General features: G+C 35.6%; 1 protein-coding gene across 4 annotated transcripts in view; it reads left to right on the forward strand.

Annotated features, from left to right (window-relative positions):
- SCN3A (sodium voltage-gated channel alpha subunit 3) overlaps nt 1-19,851 on the forward strand; it is a 117,696-nt gene that overhangs the window by 37,107 nt on the left and 60,738 nt on the right. For 2 of the 4 annotated variants that reach the window (XM_051848559.2, XM_051848562.2), the window contains exons 4-12: nt 766-883; nt 2,848-2,938; nt 7,050-7,178; nt 7,850-7,941; nt 8,763-9,035; nt 9,245-9,308; nt 10,493-10,634; nt 11,440-11,646; nt 18,266-18,556. In XM_051848559.2, the coding sequence (XP_051704519.1) occupies nt 766-883; nt 2,848-2,938; nt 7,050-7,178; nt 7,850-7,941; nt 8,763-9,035; nt 9,245-9,308; nt 10,493-10,634; nt 11,440-11,646; nt 18,266-18,556 (1,407 nt within the window). Of the gene's footprint in view, nt 1-765; nt 885-2,847; nt 2,939-7,049; nt 7,179-7,664; nt 7,757-7,849; nt 7,942-8,762; nt 9,036-9,244; nt 9,309-10,492; nt 10,635-11,439; nt 11,647-18,265; nt 18,557-19,851 lie in introns of all 4 variants that reach the window. The other 2 variants (XM_070070740.1, XM_051848557.2) reach the window with 2 other exon arrangements.

A 19,851-nucleotide genomic window follows, 5' to 3' on the forward strand; every position in this document is an offset into this window, starting at 1 on the left:
AACATTACACAGTATATACATGTATCAAAATATCACATAGTATCCCATAAGTATGCACAATTTTTATGTATTTGTAAAACATTTAAAAATTTTAAAGATGATTCACAGGTAACATGGTAGGTAATCACCTGGTGGCATATCTTAAATGCTAAGTTCATGGTTGCAGAATGATGGAATTCAGAGCACAGGATTTTCACTGTGGAATGCCTTTTGAGAGGGTGTATTTCAGGCTCATTGTCAGTGCAGCTGTTCCTCCTTGGTATGAACAGAGAAGCTGAGCCATTCAGAGCAGAGACACAGAATCAGCAAAACCAGGTTATTCGCTTGTTTCAACAGTTAAACTCAAGAGATCTACTTTCAGGACAATATAGCACCACCATAAATTTTGGAGTTAAAATATTTTATATAATGTAAATATTTATAAGATATTTAATAGCAATATGTACAGAGTAATCTCAAAAGTTACCAAAATTAACAGATGGATGATAAACTTTAAATAAAATTATAATTTGTAAATCTATCTTGTAATTTAGTCAAAAAATTTTGTGTAGGACTACCTGTTTGGGTTAGCAAGTTGGAGCCTTAAAAAACAGAAGAGGTAATAGCAAATCACACACATTACTGCACATTTAGGGGTGAAAAACCTAACTTGTTAATACAAATGCGTCTAAACAAATCAGGCAAAAAAGTTCTTCATGTATACAAACTCTTCAAATAAGTCACATGTCCAATTTAGTAAATGCTTTCTCTTATTTTCTTTTTCAGACTTTTATAGTATTGAATAAAGGGAAGGCAATTTTCCGGTTCAGTGCCACCTCTGCCTTGTATATTTTAACTCCGCTAAATCCTGTTAGGAAAATTGCTATTAAGATTTTGGTACATTCATATCCTTTTAATGTGAATTGTCTAAATATTACTTCTAATGATTTTTAAAAATATTTTCTGATATTTTATCTTAAAAATCTTTCTTATGTCTTTATCTTAGAAATATCTTTCTGATTTTAATATGCAAATTTTATTTCAGATTAATAGCAACATTATTAGTTTAATTTGGTTGTTCTCATTGATTTTCTGCTATTTATAACAAGGTTATGCTGCATGACTTTTGTAGTTCTAAAAGTAAATATGCAACCATAATAATGATGTAGGAACAAGAACAAATCTCATTGCCACTTTCATTAACCTTGAGGGGATCAGGTATAACCATTGCTAAAGGAAGAAAGTCTCTGCTGATCCGTATTACTATTTGTATTGTCAAATGGTCAACCTTTTGTGCCTTCATTGGTTCTGACCTGAATCTATCTTTTCTTCTATTTGTCCCTTTATTCCTATTTTCTCTTGTTCCTTCACCTTTCCTTTTCCTTACTTCATTCAACAACTATTTGTCAAACTCCTTCTACCTGTCTATGTACCTGGTTGATAACATGTATCAAAAAGTCATTAAATATAAAACTATTTACAAGAGTGCCAAAAAGTATAAGTCAAAACTCTGAACTAAATGGATTTCAAGAAAATTTTTAAGTAATGATATAATAGAAAGGTAATTTACTGAGACAGTGTTCCAGCATGGGTATTTTGTATCAGCTAACTCAAAGCTGGCTTATTCATTAGCTAAAAAACTGGCTAATCTAGAGTTGGGGCAAATGGGAATGATGTCATTTTGAAGCACATTTGAATTATCCCATTCCACGGCTTGATTTTAGAAAGTATTCTTTTTTTAAGATTTATGTTTTGTAAAAGCAAACGTGTGTGTGTGTGTGTGTGTGTGTGTGTGTGGAGAGAGAGAGAGAGAGAAAGAGAGAGAGAGAGAGAGAGAGATTTTCCATATGCTGGTTCACTCCTCCAAAGGTCTGCAACAGTTGGACTGTGCCAGGCTGAAGTCTGAAGTGAGAAAATCCATCTGGGTCCCTAACATGGATGGCAGGAACTCAGGTACTTTATCCATGATCCACTGCTTCCCAGGTGTATTAGCAGGAAGCTGAATCAGAAGCCAAGTAGCCATGACTCAAACTGATATGGGTTGTGGGTGTCCCAAGTGACAGCTTAATCCCGTGTGCCACAATGCCCACCCTTATTTATACTTTAAACTAAAATACTTACCTCAAAATAATCATAAATTTTCTTATGATGAAGTCTGAATTGAGATCCCCAGAGAAATCATTGCACCTACCTCTCAGGAGAGCTTCATAATAGTGCTCATCTATTCAGGTATGATATGGACTAGATACAGGAGGATGGCCAGGTGGTCTATTGGGTTCCCCTAGAGTCTAAAATGAAAATAAAAAGTAAGAAAATGCTATTATCTTGTCAGAAAAAAATTCCATCTCCTTTTATTATGTTGTAAATTTCAAAGGAATGAGCTGCAGGATTCTCAGGCTACTAGAGTATCTATTTACAGTAGAATTCTCAACTAATGTAATCTTTGAATATAACAGGATCAACAATCTCAGGCATTTTATATTGCATTCATTAACCTTTTCTAAGTCATATTTTAAATTATATCTGAAGTACAGCTTCCACACTTATGTCATACAAGCTTGCTAGAGAACGGTGAGTTCCCCTTGTGGTAAAATTTTGCACAGCTGATTGGAATGCAGAACAATTCCCATTTGCTTCAAATACAGATCTCATTCTGTTAAGTTAGTTTTTGTGAGTGTATTATGTGAAATAAAAGAGGAGGAGTACACCTGCACTGTATGAAAGGCTTTCAAGATTCTATGATCACCACCGTTTTAAAATGAATAAGTAAGAGTAATTTTATAGTTAACTTGTGTTGATTGTTTGCATTGGATTTTGTGTAAGTGACCATAAATACCATGCTAACATTTATTCCTTAACTATAATTTACTTTATTCAGCATGCTTATCATGTGCACTATCTTGACCAACTGTGTATTTATGACCTTGAGTAACCCTCCAGACTGGACGAAGAATGTAGAGTAAGTAGGAATAACTTCTTGAGGTGAATTTCCTGTCATTTCCTTGTGATTATGGTCTGACTTATGGTTTCTACTTTTTGAAGTCAGGCTAAATACTTCTTTGTAAGTAAAAAGTTCTTTCCATAATTTTCAAAAAGATTAAGGAGATCTTTGGGAAAGTTTTTCATCACTAAGGTATGTATTTATTCCAACAAATGTATGATATTATCTGTTTAAGCTAGGTAATAAACTAATATCTACATGATGGTTGGTAAAATAACTTAATCATTTAGTCTGAGAGATAAGGCTCAATCAAGCAATTTTAGATAAAGTACAATTCTTTGAGTAATTTGATGGATTCAAATTTTCTGTTTTAGTATATTGTTATCACATTCTGGTAAAAAACCATTTAGTTTATTAGCTCTGTATTATTATGTAGGCATGTTGGTTATGTATTTTTATATTTAGGTACTGAGGTAAGAGATGTTTAAGATATCTAAGTTATATTTATACATGTAGATAATTTAGACACAGCATGTGAATTAAAGTACTGCAGATGTATCTTGGAAAAGAAATGAAACATCTTCTTTAAAACCATAGCGTTTGACACATTAAACCAGTCCATACTTGCACTGAAAGAAGAAACTTTTGTTAATATTTTGCATTTAGGTCTTTTTTTAACTACATTGCAGAAGATTTTCAATTTCAGTGTGAGAAAAAATGCCCCACATTTCAAAATATCATATGCTAGGGGAAATTTATGCAAGAAATACAATTTCTACATCACAGCAACATCATTCCCTTATTTGTCAGTCACATATGGAGTCACTTGCGTCAAATAAACATACTTTGTAGTGAACCAAAAGATGTTTAGGTCATATTGGTTATTTGTGTATAGTATAATAAAGTAATCAGATATTTGTTAAGTGAAAAAAAAAATAATGTGTTTTTTCAATTCATATATATGCATATTTAACAGATTTATTTATTAATTCATTTATTTCATAGGCAGAGTTATGGAGAGGGGGAAAGATAGAGAGGTAGAGAGAGAGAGAGAGAGACCTTCTATCCTCTGGTTCACTCCCCAAATGTTCGCAACAGCCTGCCTGGGCTGGACTAGGCTGAAGCCAGGAGCCAGGAGCTTCATCCAGGTCTCCCATATGGGTGCAGAGGCCCATCTTCCTCAACTTTCCTAGGCAAAATAGCAGGGAGCCAGATCAGAAGTCAGAAGTCGAGCAGCCTGGTCTTGAACCAGTGCCCATGTGGGATGCCAAAATTGTAGGTGGTGGCTTAACCCGCTGCACTACAACACCAGCAACCCCAAATACTTCCACTTATTATTTCCATTTATATAGATTTCTGTGAGGATTTATTGCAACATTCTAAGCTGTCAGTGATTTAACATGTTAAAGGATTTTAAAACAGTAGCTAGAAAATATTGTCTAGAAATCACTGTAGCATAGAATTCAGTTCTTGTGTTGAGACAAGCCATTTTACAGAACTCTGTTACCATTTGCAGTTTTTGAGTTAACAAAATTGGCACGCCTATATAAAACTATTTTATGTGTTTCTGTAGCATAAATTATTGGAGCATTTAAACATATGAGTTTCATTTATCTGTAAAGCATTATTAAAAAGTTAGGTAAAGGAAGTCATTGAACATTTAAGCCTCTCTTTTCAAAGTGCATTATGAGAATAATCTTAGCTTTACAAAAGTCTTTGACTTGCATCTTTCAGTTGGGGAATTTTGCACAGGTTTTCATCATCAATTATCTGTAGTAACCTGACAACATGAAAACAAGCAAAACAGTAGTGATTGCTGCCAAAAAGGCCAGTGTCCCATGAAGAGAGAAAAATAACTCAGTTAAAAGATGCAATCATTGACATCAGTAACAGTCCCTGTACAAATATGTGGCATACACAGAATAGCCTGAGGACCACATTACAGAGTAACGGGAGTATTATGTAAGGCAAGGCACTTCTACAGACATCATAATTACAGGAAGAAGACTGCGACATAGACAGAAGTGACAGCATAATCAGGAGCCTAGTGGGACAGAGCCAAGAAAGATTAAGCTCTCCTGTTTCCCATTGACCTGTCCAATCTGTTAAGCTCTAGGACTCTCCTGCCTGGACAGCTACCAATGCTTACTTTATACTCTGAATAATCCCCCAACAAATCGTCCAAAACCAGGAATATACATAGAGACACAAATCTTACTTAGAGACAACGTAGACTTACCATGGTATGGTAACCATAAGGCACTAACTGTTGATATGATAAACAGAACACACATGTGAGGTGTCTCTAAGATCTTTTGAAAGGCTAGCCATGTCTCCAGACAGAAACGTCATAGCAACTCTGTGTAATGCACAAAGATCCAAAAGTAATCACCAGCAAACTTAAACTTGGTATTGGAAAATGTAGCTCTTCATAGTAGTCATCTACTTCATAGTAAGATAACAATTATTCTTATTCCATGTGAAATCAGTTGAGTTGTTGGAGCAGAAAAAGAGGAGAGAAAGTACCTAAGGAAATTAGATCTGAAGATTCATGCTTACATTTTCCTGTTTGTTTTGAAGTAGTCTTGTATAAGAGAAATTTCCATAGAAAACATTTCAAAAATAACTGCCTTAACATTTTTACAGATAAACTACTGGTACATTAGAAAATATGATAGATTTTAGTAAGAGTAAATCAGTTTTCTGGCCTGGGTGAAGCACTCTGAAGAATAGCACTTTTAAAGAGCACAATGTTGGAAACAAGTATTCTGAACTATTTTTGGAAGAACAGAAGTAATTTATATTGTCAGCATTCAAAGTAAATAGGGGTAGGACCATACTATATTAAACAACAAATAGAAATGCCATTTAACCATTTTGGAGACTAAACTTTGAATTTGTGATTTGGTCTAATTGTATAAAGATAGTAATGGCTGTAGGGTTAGAATCAAGAATTTCATTTATCCTTCAATTCTGTAAACCAGCACATAAAATGCTAGGAAACTGAAACATTTCTTGGAGAGCTAGAAAAAAGAAATGGAGGAGAGAGAGAGAGAGAGAGAGAGAGAGAGAGAGAGAGAGAATGAATGAATTAGCTTTATAACTGTATACCTGATTCTCAAGGCTAAAAAAAGTGAAGTGTATGTTCCATATGACACATTAAAAAATCTTAAAATGAGTCTGATCATTAAGAAATTTTGATGAATGTCCGGTGCCATGGCTCAATAGGCTAATCCTCTACCTGTGGCGCCGGCACACCAGGTTCTAGTCCCAGTTGGGGTGCTGGATTCTGTCCCGGTTGCCCCTCTTCCAGTCCAGCTCTCTGCTGTGGCCCGGGAGTGCAGTGGAGGATGGCCCAAGTGCTTGGGTCCTGCACCCGCATGGGAGACCAGGAGAAGCACCTGGCTCCTGGCTTTGGATCAACGTGGTGCGCCGCCACAGCGTGCCAGCCACAGCGACTATTGGAGGGTGAACCAACTGTAAAAAGAAGACCTTTCTCTCTGTCTCTCTCTCTCTCACTGTCCACTCTTCCTGTCAACAAAAAAAATTTGGTGAATATTTAGTTACAAATAGGTAAATCCAAGTTTTGTTGCATTTAGAGCATATTGTCCAATGAAGCATTCCAAGTCACAAGTGTCTAGTGAAACGTGAAATTTGGCTCATCTTAATTGTTGAAATGATAGTATTTTGATATATTGCTTTAAATAAAATGTAATATGAAAATTATGCTCATTTGTTCCTTCTTTTATATTTGGCTATTAGGAATGTGAGTATTACATGTGTGGCTTAGATTATATTTGTATGTGACAGAGCCACTCTAGAACATCAAGACTGATATTAATTGTAAAATATATGAAACTAACATACTCATAAAAATATGAGTCTACTAGGTGAAACCAATTATTTAAAAAGAAATATTTTAACAAGATCAGATTCTTGAAGAATGTATTTCCTCATCAGTTTATTTAGGCTTATAAGATTAATTAAACTAATGGATCCTCTAATAAGCAGAAATAAGAAACAAGATTTCACTGTATTGAAAAACCACAAAAGGATAGAATTTGCCATACTTGAAAACATCCAACAATGCAAATGAAATAGTTGATTTTGGCTTGGATGCTCTTCCTAGGTACACGTTCACTGGAATCTATACCTTTGAGTCCCTTATAAAAATCCTAGCAAGAGGTTTTTGCTTAGAAGATTTTACATTTCTTCGTGATCCATGGAACTGGCTGGATTTCAGTGTCATTGTGATGGCGTGAGTAATTTTGAAAATTTGATAAGTTTAAAGAAGTAAAAATAGTCTCAGCATGAACCAGGTTATTGTGACATATTTTAAATACATAAAATTTTAATTTTCTTGTTAGTCAAATTAACTATAAGCCTCATATATTTTGAGAATATGTATACAAGTAAATATGTCTTATAAATGACAAGAAATGGAATTACTTTAATGTCATCTAGTCTTTCTCTTTCATCAAAATTAAATTATTCATTGACTACAATCTAAAAGCAATACTATACTTTGATGAGTTTTTCAAATAAATGTATTCATCTTAGTGAAGATTACACTAAAATAAAGCAACACAATTTTATTCCTTGAAAGCAACTGACAGCATATGTAGCCCTGAGGCCTAAAGCAATTTGTTAAACCCAAGGGGCTCTATATGCCAAATCCAGCATAAATTCTTTATTTACAGTAAACTTTGTGGAAGCTATCAGTAACTCTGATTTAATTCTACAGGTATGTAACAGAATTTGTAAGCCTAGGCAATGTTTCAGCCCTACGAACTTTCAGGGTCTTGAGAGCTCTGAAAACTATTTCTGTAATTCCAGGTAAGAAGAAACTGGTGTTAAGGCGGTAGGCCCCTTATATCTCCAACTTTTCTTGTGTGTTATTGTGTTTGTGTGTGAACTCCCCTATTACAGATATGTGACAGAGTTTGTGGACCTGGGCAATGTCTCAGCGTTGAGAACATTCAGAGTTCTCCGAGCACTGAAAACAATTTCAGTCATTCCAGGTGAGAGCTGGGTTAAACACCGAGGCTGACTTTAGACATAGTTACTACAGTAATCTTGAGATTGAAAATCTTGAGCATTGGCCTTGTTGCTTATTATTTGTGTTCATCACATTCAACAATGTCAAATGATGTTTCAATGTTAGCTCAGTCCCTAAAACTTTAGAAATTATATTTTATTTATAAAGTCAGCCTTTGAGTTTAACAGAAACTTGCATGAGACACTAGTTTTGCTGTTTTGTTCTCTTTCTTTCTCTTCTACATCCTTTGCAGTTATTATATAAATGTTTTTCTTTTTTATTTTGCGTCCTGATAGAGCTTTGCTACTGTGACTTTACTATTTTGGATTTTATCATTCGCTGTAGACCTATTTTAAAAATAAAACTCCTGTTTTAAGGGAGAAAAGATTATTAAACAGCATGCATTTGGCATGGCATTTTTATTAAAATTATTTTCTCCTCTATATCCCTGTAACTTGGAGGCTAGTGTAACAAATAGATTGGAAGGAAGCAGCCTCATGAAACAAAATCTGAAATAAAAAAATAACTGCAAATTTGTCTCAACATGTTCATGGCAGTACATAAAATCATGCAAGCAAAAACTTCCTGCCTAGCTATCGATACTTTCATATTGAACCTCCAGAAAGCATGCAGTGCAAATATAAAATCTCTTCTTCCTCTATTTCCCAAACCTTCTGGCAATCCATGAAGCTTTAGTAGATGGATAGCCAAGTGATCATTTTGGGGGAAGCCAAATAATGAGCGTGTCTCTTAAGAAGAAATCGTGTGCTCTTCCCCAGTTAACCTACAGTTTTCTTTCCTCAGGCCTGAAGACCATCGTGGGGGCCCTGATCCAGTCGGTGAAGAAGCTCTCGGATGTCATGATCCTGACTGTGTTCTGCCTGAGCGTGTTTGCTCTAATTGGGCTGCAGCTGTTTATGGGAAACCTGAGGAATAAATGTTTGCAATGGCCCCCAAGCGATTCTGCTTTTGAAACCAATACCACTTCCTACTTTAACAGCACAATGGATTCAAATGGGACATTTGTTAATGTAACAACAAACACATTTGACTGGAAGGATTACATTGGAGATGACAGTAAGAACTATTGCCACATTATGTTGATCTTAGCATTCTGAATGAGTTTTCAACAATAAATAGTTGAAACGTCAGGTGTGAGGGCACTTTAGTAAATACACTTGATTGCTGTCTACTTTGAAAACCATTAGAGATAATCAAACACTCATTTATTCCTAATGTGAATGGGTTAACATTAAATTAAATAGTCTATTTTTTTATGTTAACAGGTCACTTTTATGTTTTGGATGGACAAAATGATCCTTTACTCTGTGGAAATGGCTCTGATGCAGGGTAAGGTACACATATTTTAATATGTAGGAAAAATAAGTATGTATGACAAAACAAACAAGGACAGCCTTACATGTGTGAAGCAAACAGTGGTATTGCCTACCTAATATGTTCCTTGTTAATCTTACAAAATTGCCACTGGTCCTAAACTCAATGATTAAAATTATCCCTTTGGGTGAATTGTTCCTTTTCCCCAGAATTTCACAATTAAGAAATACCTAAATTAATGCCCCAATATGTGAAGGTCCATAGTCTACCTTTTCTGTTAACCTATTAGAGTTGTAGAAGAAATGCAGTAAAGGAAACAATATGGGCTTATTTTTACTGGTATTGGCATGCACTGATGGAATGAGTATTGTTGTGGAAGGAAAAGATTCAAAATATAACATGGATGTGTCTTTTGTCTGGAAAAGATCCAGAGAATAACGTGGTCTTCAGAGTGAAAGCCCATCTGGTGAACTGCTCTGAAAGATTTAGGTATCCTTAAAATAACATGAATCCCTGTGTGCTAAGTGAAGGAGCTCATGTATGCCAAAGGCGTGTCCAGGACTGAGTGTGTCTAGTTAATAGTTCTTTTCACTCACACTCCTCAATGAGAACTGTAATGTTCATCATCCTACTCGTCTGTGACTTACAATATATATTCCAAACAGAATTTTAAATTACATGAAAACCATAGTAGACAGAAAAGTTTTAAAAGTCAAGGGATAGCAATAGAGAGTTTTATGCCATAGAACTTAAACATATTTTAAGACTTCCTAGTAAAATAGAGAACCTGTATGATATTGAAACCTAAGGATGTTAATGGAAAATATACACCAGTCATATAGATGGATATTTTTCCTTATCTCCAAAGTATAGAGCAGGAAGCCAATTACTTGGGCCTTTACCACTGTTTCCCAAGGTCTGCCCTGGTGGGAAGCTGTAGTCAGGAGGCAGAACCAGGTATGGAATTTATGCATTCTGGTGTGGGATGTGGGATGCAGATTCCAGTGTGGCATCTTAGTCACCCCTACAAGCCAATAGATTTCATTGAAGTTCCACTGTGAGCAATCAGTGTTCCAAAAATGAAGGCAAGAAAATTTATTACAGACTATGACTCAGGGCTTTGAAATCCCTATAAGTCAAAATTGATTGAAATTGTTGTATTTTCTGTGTTGACCCTTCCTTCATTTCTATCTCTGTAGCCAGTGTCCAGAAGGATACATCTGTGTGAAAGCTGGTCGAAACCCCAACTATGGTTACACAAGCTTTGACACCTTCAGCTGGGCTTTTTTGTCTCTGTTTCGACTCATGACTCAGGACTATTGGGAAAACCTTTATCAGTTGGTAAGGCCCAAATTAACATGCCTAAGATCTGTTTTTTATGAAAACATATGAAATGACAAGTATGGATACTCGTTTGTAACGCTGTGGAATACAGACGAGTTTGGTATAAAGCAAATGTGCCTTGAATCCAAGTTGCTCCTTATATCAGTATATGAAGAGACTCCAAATAATCATGGAAAATGGAATTATAAGATAATGTAAAATTTCCATGACCTTCTTGAAGCTTTCCACATATGTATACACACACACACACACACACACATACAAAGAGAGGAAGAGAGCACTTCTTATATGAAAGATATTGTGCCAGGACCTATGGAGCGAGCAAGGAATGTTCATGACTTTGAGGACTTCATAATTTAGTTATAGAGATTATAAACAACTTGTGAAAAGAAAAATCAACTATACAGAGATTTCAAATGGAAGCCACAGCCAACAGAGGCTAGAAAATGAGAGAAAAAAGATGTCATTGTAGACAGTGTTTCGGGTAGACTGCTGTAGAACTAGAGCCCCACTCACAACACAGTTTTTGCCTGTAATGTTGTCCTGCATTGTGAACCCCAATAAGAGCATTTTTGTGGAGCTAAGTATATATCCAGTGTTTACTAAAATTGTATTTATACCAAATAACATTGCAATCAAGCTTCAGATAATCTCATTTTGTGCATGTTTGTGTACCTATGCATTTTTAACACCAAAACAAGAATCTTGGCCAAAATAAATTTTGTCTCATGACTGTGGTGAACAAATCTTTACTTGAGAACATTATACTAAAAACTAATGAAATTATCCTTTTTTCCCCTAGACACTACGTGCTGCTGGAAAAACATACATGATATTTTTTGTTCTAGTCATTTTTCTGGGCTCTTTTTATTTGGTGAATCTGATCCTGGCTGTGGTAGCCATGGCCTATGAGGAGCAGAATCAGGCAACACTGGAAGAGGCAGAGCAGAAAGAAGCTGAATTTCAGCAGATGCTTGAACAGCTTAAAAAGCAACAAGAAGAAGCTCAGGTACCGAGTGATAATAAGCAAAGCTTTGTTACTGTTAATTTTCATTTTCTAGGTAAGAATGTTATCATCTCATAAAGATAAAATTGGACCTGGGATTTAATTTTGTATAAAGGAATTCCCACTAAAAATGTAAGAACTGTTCAAACTTGAAATTGTTTCTGAAGAGTCAAAGAGCACTTTGAACATTAGCTTAGGGAGTGTGGGATTAAAAGATAAACTTACTTTAGTGAGAAAAATTTTGAAATTCATGCGTAAGTTTTTTCATGTAACTTATTTCCATGACCTTCCTTTTGAAGACATTTCATACACTTTAAAGAAATTAAGTTGCATGTAAACTATACATTAGGAGTAGGTTAATCTGCAATTAACCTAGCGTAAACTGAGAAAGGAGTTTCATTTTTAATTTAATTTGGAAAACCAATATAATATTTGATATGACAGGCCTTTGATTTTAGCCATTCTAATAAATACCATTTTAAGTTAGGCAATTTGTATCTTATTGTTGAATTCTGAGTGCCCTTTATATAGTCTGGGTATAAACCTTTTATCATACATATTGTTGGCAAACATTATCTCCCAGTATATAACTTGTCTTTTCATTTCCCTAAGAATATTTCTTAAAGCAGAAATTTTTAATTTAATAATTTGCTGTTTATCAAGACTTCTTCAGCTTTTAAAAAAATTATGATTTTGGTGTCACATCTAAGAAATTTTTGCCAAACCAACGCCAGATATATATTTCTCCTATTTTTCTAAAAGCATATAGCTTCATTTTTGACAGTCAGGTCCATTAACAATTTGTAGTTATTTTTTGCATAAGATGTGAGTTTTGTGTAGAGATTTTTTAATGCAAATATGCAATTATTTGGACACTATTTCTTGAACAAAATATACTTTCTCTACTAAATTGCCTACAAACCTTTGTCAAAAATCAGTGGGCCACATATAAGTGAGTCGGTTCCTCAGCTCTATTATGTTAATTTTCTTTACAACAATACTACAAGTTTCTTAACTACTTATGCTTTATAATAATTCTTGAAGTCATAATATGGTTGTTCTCCAACTTTGTTTCCTTTTTCAAAGCTGTTTTAGTGTTTCTAAAGCATTTGTAATTCATATGAATTACAGAATCAGCTTATTGATTTTAGCTTGAATAGTTTCCTTTGCTATATCTCCAAGTTTATAATCTTTATTAACTTTACTCTTTATCATACAGTCCTGCTTTTCTGCCTTCCTGACATTCTTGAATTGAATTCCAGACACTATCAATTTTACATTGTTTGATGCTGGAAAGTTTTGTATTCCCATAAAAATGCGACTTCATCTAAGAAGAATTTGATATTTTTGTATCTTCCAATCTTTGAAGACTTGTTAGGTAGGATCAGAGTAGCATTTAGTCTAAGGCTGAGTATTCCCTACTTAAGAAATGAAGATCCTTCGAAATCCTCTACTCAGATGCCCCCATTTCAGATGAAATGTACCCTAGCATAGCTGGCAGGAATGGGCACTATTCTGGCACAATGTTTGGGTGGTATTCCCTCCAAGTCTCAGCCTCAGGCACTTCCCCTACACACACAGTGATGAATATTTTTCTCAGTGCTGGAGGGGAACCTGACAAAATCTGCAACATTCGCTCTCTGGTCAGCGGTCTGTCCTGTGGTACCCTGTCACATGCACAACTGCCGCCTGGGTTTCCCTCCTGTACTCTCAGCTGCATTTCTTCTTCTGTTGGAGTGTACAGAGATACTCCTTGTCTATCCCCCAGACAAGCAGTTTAAGGCGTAAACTAACAAAATCAGGGACCTTGCTTTCTTTTCTCTGCTAATTCCTAGTATCTGACAATGTCCTGACCAAATGCCGAGTGTCTTCAAAGCCAGTATTGCATGTATTCTCTCCGTTTTATTGTTTGAACAAGGGAGAAAGAGAGAGATAGAGATAGAGATAGAGATAGAGATAGAGAGATAGAGAGAGAGAGAGAGAATGAGAGTGAGTGAGCACTTCCAGTCCCTGTTAGTCTACCTTGGCCAGAAACAGAAGTACAAATAATTGCTTAATATATTGACTTTTTCAAAAAATGTTTTTGGATTGTTTGAATGACAATATATACTTGGAATTTGTAGGTTGGATTTTAAAGTTTTAACAATTTTGAGTGACTTTGAAGATACGTAACATATAGCATCAGTGTCTTTCTTTTTAGCCTCTTTTAGAGAAATAGGCATATAGCAATGTTGCTTAGTTACCAAGCTCAACTGTAGACAAAATTTGCTGCGCATGCTCATTTTGCTGTTTCCATCTTACTATTGCATGCCAAGCTGTAATGCGATTATACTTTATTGGGTTTATAAGGAAAACTATAAGCAAATCTACTGATGCTTGAAAATCTTATAAAACATTCCTTGTTTTTACCAGAAAATTCTAGAATATTTCTGTTATTTAAGAGTTTTGTTTCATATCACTAAAAATTAAGACCCCTTTGCAAGATAATGGAATCAAGTAGTTATTTTACAGTGCAGGGACTTTCTGGCCTTAAAGAAATAGATAGAAATAATATTTATAAATTGCATGATTATATTTTAAAGCCTCAGGTTATTAAGATATTTTATAATTTGGCAAAGTAATGTCTATATGACAAATAACATAGTGTAAGAATATGTTTAATCTCAAATACAGTCACTAGAATAAATTCTGGCATGACATCAGTTAAAAGAGTATAAATATTTTGAACTTAGAAGTAAGAATTTACTATGTCTAATAAAAAAATTTTTTGAGCTTTATCTACATTATGATTAGGTCAGCTAAAAATCTATTCATTTAATAGGCAGCTATCAGATTCATGGCTAAAACATCATGATTTGACTCAGCTTTTGTTTCATACCTGCAAAATTTATATTTACCTCAGTAAAATTATTTTATTATTGTTTGAGATAGCATGGTACCAAATTGATTTTCATTTCTTATTGCCAACCAGGTAAATAGTCAACACTGAAGCAGGGAAGGGAGACCGATGGGGGAAGGTGGGTAGAGAGACAGAGAGAGAATAACTCTGTAAGGTTATTTGTGCTACAATGTCGCTTAAGTCTTGCTAATTCCCTGTGACTTCAAAAGTTACTATCTAGGCGATAATTTCATGAAACCTACTATTAACTCCATTTTTATGTAATATCTTTTGAGGGTCTTCCTAGTACTAGTCATTGTGTAGGTATGAAAAAACTCACATATACAGCTCAATTTTTCCTATAAATCAAGTGCAACTTTAGGAGATGGGGTACACCAGAACTTGTTTTCCCTTTCTAACTGTAACTTTTTTTTTAAAGATTTATTTATTTGAAAGTCAGAGTTACACAGAAAGAGGAGAGGCAGAGAGAGAGAGAGAGGTCTTCCATCCAATGGCTCACTCCCCAATTGGCTGGCCGCAATGGGCCGGAGCTGCACCGATCTGAAGCCAGGAGCCAGGAGCTTCTTCTGGTCTCCCACGCCGATGCAGGGGCCTAAGGACTTGGGCCATCTTCTACTGCCTTCCCAGGCCAGAACAGAGAGCTGTATTGGAAGTGGAGCAGCCAGGTCTCAAACTGGCACCCATATGAGATGCCGGTGCTTAAGGCCAGGGCGTTAACCCACTGTGCCACAGCGCTGGCCCCTCTAACTATAACTTAATACCCATTGACCAACTTTCCCCATTCTACACTCCCTCCTACTCTTTACAGCCTATGGTAGGGAGCTACCATTCCACTCTCAGTTGCTAGGAGATAAACATTTTAGGCTTTCATCTATGGGAAAGACAAGAAAATAAATGTTCAGTCCTAGGTCATCATCATTTGTTTGCGTTATAATTTGTAATTCTTAAATGGATAATAATATTCAGTTTAACACATCCCCTAGTAGTCTATATTGATCCAATAGGGGAAAAATAGGAGCAAGCTTTAGGACAAATTAGAAATAGTGGCATTTAAAGAGGTCTAAAATAATTAGGGGTAGAATCAAAACAGGTATAATTAATGTTGTAGGCTTTGATGGGATTTTTGCTGGAGTTTATATTTAAAATGAATTAATGACAAGAATTATACTACTAGAGTCAGAAATTGAGTGAGTTTTAGAGCCTATGTAGAGTCACATGGAAATGTTGTAAGGAAATGGTGTTCCCTGTGTAAATATGGAGCATGAATCTGTTGTTTGTTACAAGAGAAACTCAGCAAGTCAGTTGTAAAGTGCCATTGTCATCCGAAGTAAGCAGGACATTGGCAGTGTCACAGAGCAGGGTATAAACAGGTATGCAGACATGAGAGAAGACAGGAAACATCTGCCTGGGAGGCAACTGGCAAATCACTGGAATTGGAACAAGTGACAGATCTGAGTTGATGAGTGACACAGAAAATGTGGTGTGTTGAGGTTACCTTCATTGCCTTAGAAATCTGTTTTGGTTCCGACTTATTTGAACTGTTACCCAGGATAGGTAGGAAAATAATGTCGTATACAAAACAAATTCCGGAAGTGATTTAAATGGATGAAAGTCTGGGGATTGTGGTAAGGGAGTATTACCACCACTTCCTTTGTTTCTGGAGACAAACATGTCAATCAGTGGTTTGCACTGTGTGTTTTGCCATGTTGTCTATACGTAGTCAAAGAAGAATTAAGGATTTTATTCAAATAAAAGAGAGTGCTTGTGTGTTCATTCCTTCAACAACGAGTGCATCAAAATGTATCCCTGTATCAAACATCATGTAATTACCATTAGCTATTGAAAATTGTTTTCACTTTATTTGTTCACTTTATTATACTTGTATAATGTATACTTGTATACTTTAACATCCATATACTTGTGTAGTCATATCTACAAAGTATCCTCAACATTTCTCATCTCTCATCATGTGTGATATAAAAAATGGTATTGATGGATAAGCATTCAATAGAAAAATCTGGCTCTCTGTAATTTTATAAATATCCTAATTCTGAATTAGTGGTTTATTTAAAGGCTGGGTGTTGTCTTATATCAAACCTTAGAATTGTGCTTCCATAAAGAATATAGTATTCAATATAAATAAATATCAGTGTTACACCTTTGCATCGCTTAACTAACATATGAATTAAGTACTGTATTTAGTACTCCATTTACCTTTCTGAGGTCATGTTAATTCAAGAGATTTTGTAGCTCAGCACCTTTAGTTTTAAAACCTTCTGAAAACTAGTATTTTAGTTGAGATAAGGTTCAAAAATGGAATCTACTTAGGAGGATTTCTTCTCAGGATGGGAAAGACAGAGAGCACAAAGTGTTGTCCAAGCATTTAAATACGCTTTATCTTCCTTCCTTCCTGCAAGGTTACATAGACCATCTGACACAGTCCTTTATGAGAGCTTAGAAACGCAGGATAGGCACCTGCTGTTTTTGCCTCTCCCTTACGTTAGTAACTTAGAGAACTGACGAAAAGATGCCCTTTTAAGTATTGATTCACCAAATGTTAATAGAATCCTTTTTCTTTCAGGTGTCCTGCCAGGTACTGCACAAACCCAGACAACAGTCAAGCTCGCAGTCTGGAGGAAAGATAGAAAAAATAATATGTAACTTAGAGTTGTTTGCATTTAGTAATGAAATATATGAAAAGTTTAACCAATATTCTCATAATTTAAGTATTTCCACTTCTATGATTATATTTATGACCAGGAATATATTTAATGACAGCTCGGCTTTGATATGTACCATGCTGTTGTTGTTTCATATCCTTTGTAAGTTCTGGTTAAATCATTTACAGTCTAACAGTGCTGTTCATCTAAATGAAAACACAGAACATTTGCTATGCTTCACAGTAGGCACAGAAATCCAGCATGCTTAAGAATAGTTAGCACTGAAATATGGAAAGAAAATAATAAATTCTCATTACCCCATGAATGATTATGTCAGGTGTGTATTTCATTGCTACATAAATAAGTTGCTGTTATTTATAAGCATTTTATAAACATAAAAGTTTACAAACTGTAAGTGCCCCATAATAAATTCTTTAGGGTTAGCATGGCCCAAAAGGTAAGAACTGTGGTCCTGAATGTAATTCAAATGAAGGAGAATAAACCAGCCAATACATTCCACTACTTCCGCTTGGAGATAGAAAAGCCGACTCCTTAAATATGCAGAGCTCTCAAGAGAGATACAAAAGGGTCGTTGGTCCTGATTTTAGATGGAAAATGTAGCACTCAGCGCTTCCCAGAGGTACATGGGAGGAACAATTCTGTGGATGAACCTGGAAGAGCAGTCAGATGAGCAACCACCTCTAAGAGAACCATCTGCTTTTAAAATCTAGAAGACACTGTCATGAGAGCAGTTGTCTCCTAAACTGAAGTTTAAGCTGAGCTGAGGTTTTTGTTTTTATTTTTTTAAGAAGAAAGAAAAGACAATCAAGGATACATGCCAAATCAGAATTTTCTTGCCTTAATGCATAGACTAGCATATTACATTGTATTATTCAAAATGTAAGGGTCATTATTAAGTAAACTGTTGTGGCAGGACAAGATAAGAGGGTCAGAAGACATGGTTTCCTCTCTTATTTCACAGTCTAAAATGGCGCCTCTGTGCCGCAGTGAAGGGTTTCTGGGTTGTGTGTTCTAAAGAGTGACTGGTTTTGTGTTACAACAGGCGGTAGCAGCAGCCTCAGCAGCCTCAAGAGATTTCAGTGGAATAGGCGGCCTGGGAGAGCTCTTGGAAAGCTCCTCAGAGGCATCCAAGTTGAGCTCCAAAAGTGCTAAGGAGTGGAGGAACCGGAGGAAGAAAAGAAGACAGAGGGAGCACTTTGAGGGGAACAGCAAGGGAGAGGAAGACAGGTTTCCCAAATCTGAATCTGAAGACAGCGTCAAAAGAAGAAGCTTCCTTTTCTCTATGGATGGGAACCGACTGACTGGTGACAAGAAATTCTGTTCCCCCCATCAGGTGTGGCTTTCTAACAAGAGTTCTGGTTGTTCTTATCATTGCTCTTGTCTTGTAATTGCTATGTTTTGTTTTGGTATATTTTTATAATATATGGTTTATGTGGAGAACAGGAAACTAGCATTTAATATATAGTTATTTAAATTCTTAAATTGTCTTTAAAAATTTTTTAATCAGCCAATAATAATGTTTAAATTTTGAATTGTCGCCTGCCTGTCAAACTGTTTAGTGAGACAATTTTGGAATCTCTTATTTATCTTTTACGTTTTGATGCCTCAGTTACACCTAGCTTCTTTATGTGCTAGCTTCTCTTTTTATCAGCTGAGGTTGGGTTGTGATATATCCTTGGATTTTTGAAAAGAAATGCCTTTTGGATTTTTGCCTTTATCCCTTGACATGAAAAATGTGCTGCAGTGAGTCTCCATTATGTTGTGTGGGGACATTGTGAGATAGCCTAAATGTTCTTTAAGTGGCAAATGGGAGACAATCTCTATATGCGTTCACTTAGAACATCGTGACATCCCTGCATCTTCTTGCATCTTGACATTCCCAATCCATTGTGGCCCAGGACCTACAACACGCAGAGTTGTGTCATTCAGACTTAGCATCTTCTAGTTTCCCCTTTTGTTACTGAAAATTGGTGGAAGGGGAGCCCGTATTTTTCTTCTTGTACAAGTTTAAAAAAATACCTGGAATTTATGCTTTAGCATACCTAAAGCAAAGAAAGATGACCTTTCAGTTCTAAAACATAAAAATTTGTTTTCCCTAAAGAAAGGATTGTCACAGCTGTGGGTATTCCCTTCCCTCTGCTGCATCTTCTAGTATTATTTTTGGTTTATTTTCTCTGTACACTATTTTTGTCATCTTCCTTTTTGGTCTCTGTTGCTTGAAAGCAGTGCTCACACCCATTATTATACTTTCTGAAGAGTGAATAGAAGTTTCAAATAAACTCGAAGATCTGGAATGCCTTTGGAAATATCTTGGCATGAAATTATGCAAACTAAAGGCACAGAGTGGGTACTTTATGGATGTAAACCTATACCTTATGCTTCCAACTAATGTCATCTGAGCTGACTGTCAATTTCTGGAGATAATTCCAGAATATAGGTGTATCAGGATGACTATTTCAAACCACCGTGGGGATTAATATAAAAATCCAAGTTTCGGCTTCCCTGAGTATAGAGTGAAGCCTGCATTTTAAACCCCTGGAATTACTGAATCCTATGTTTTACTGTCTTAGTGTTCTGTTGCTATAACACAGTACCTGAGACTTTTTAAGGAAAGGAATTTATTTTACC

This window comes from Oryctolagus cuniculus, chromosome 3 (assembly GCF_964237555.1).
Source record: "Oryctolagus cuniculus chromosome 3, mOryCun1.1, whole genome shotgun sequence".
Lineage (NCBI taxonomy): Eukaryota > Metazoa > Chordata > Mammalia > Lagomorpha > Leporidae > Oryctolagus > Oryctolagus cuniculus.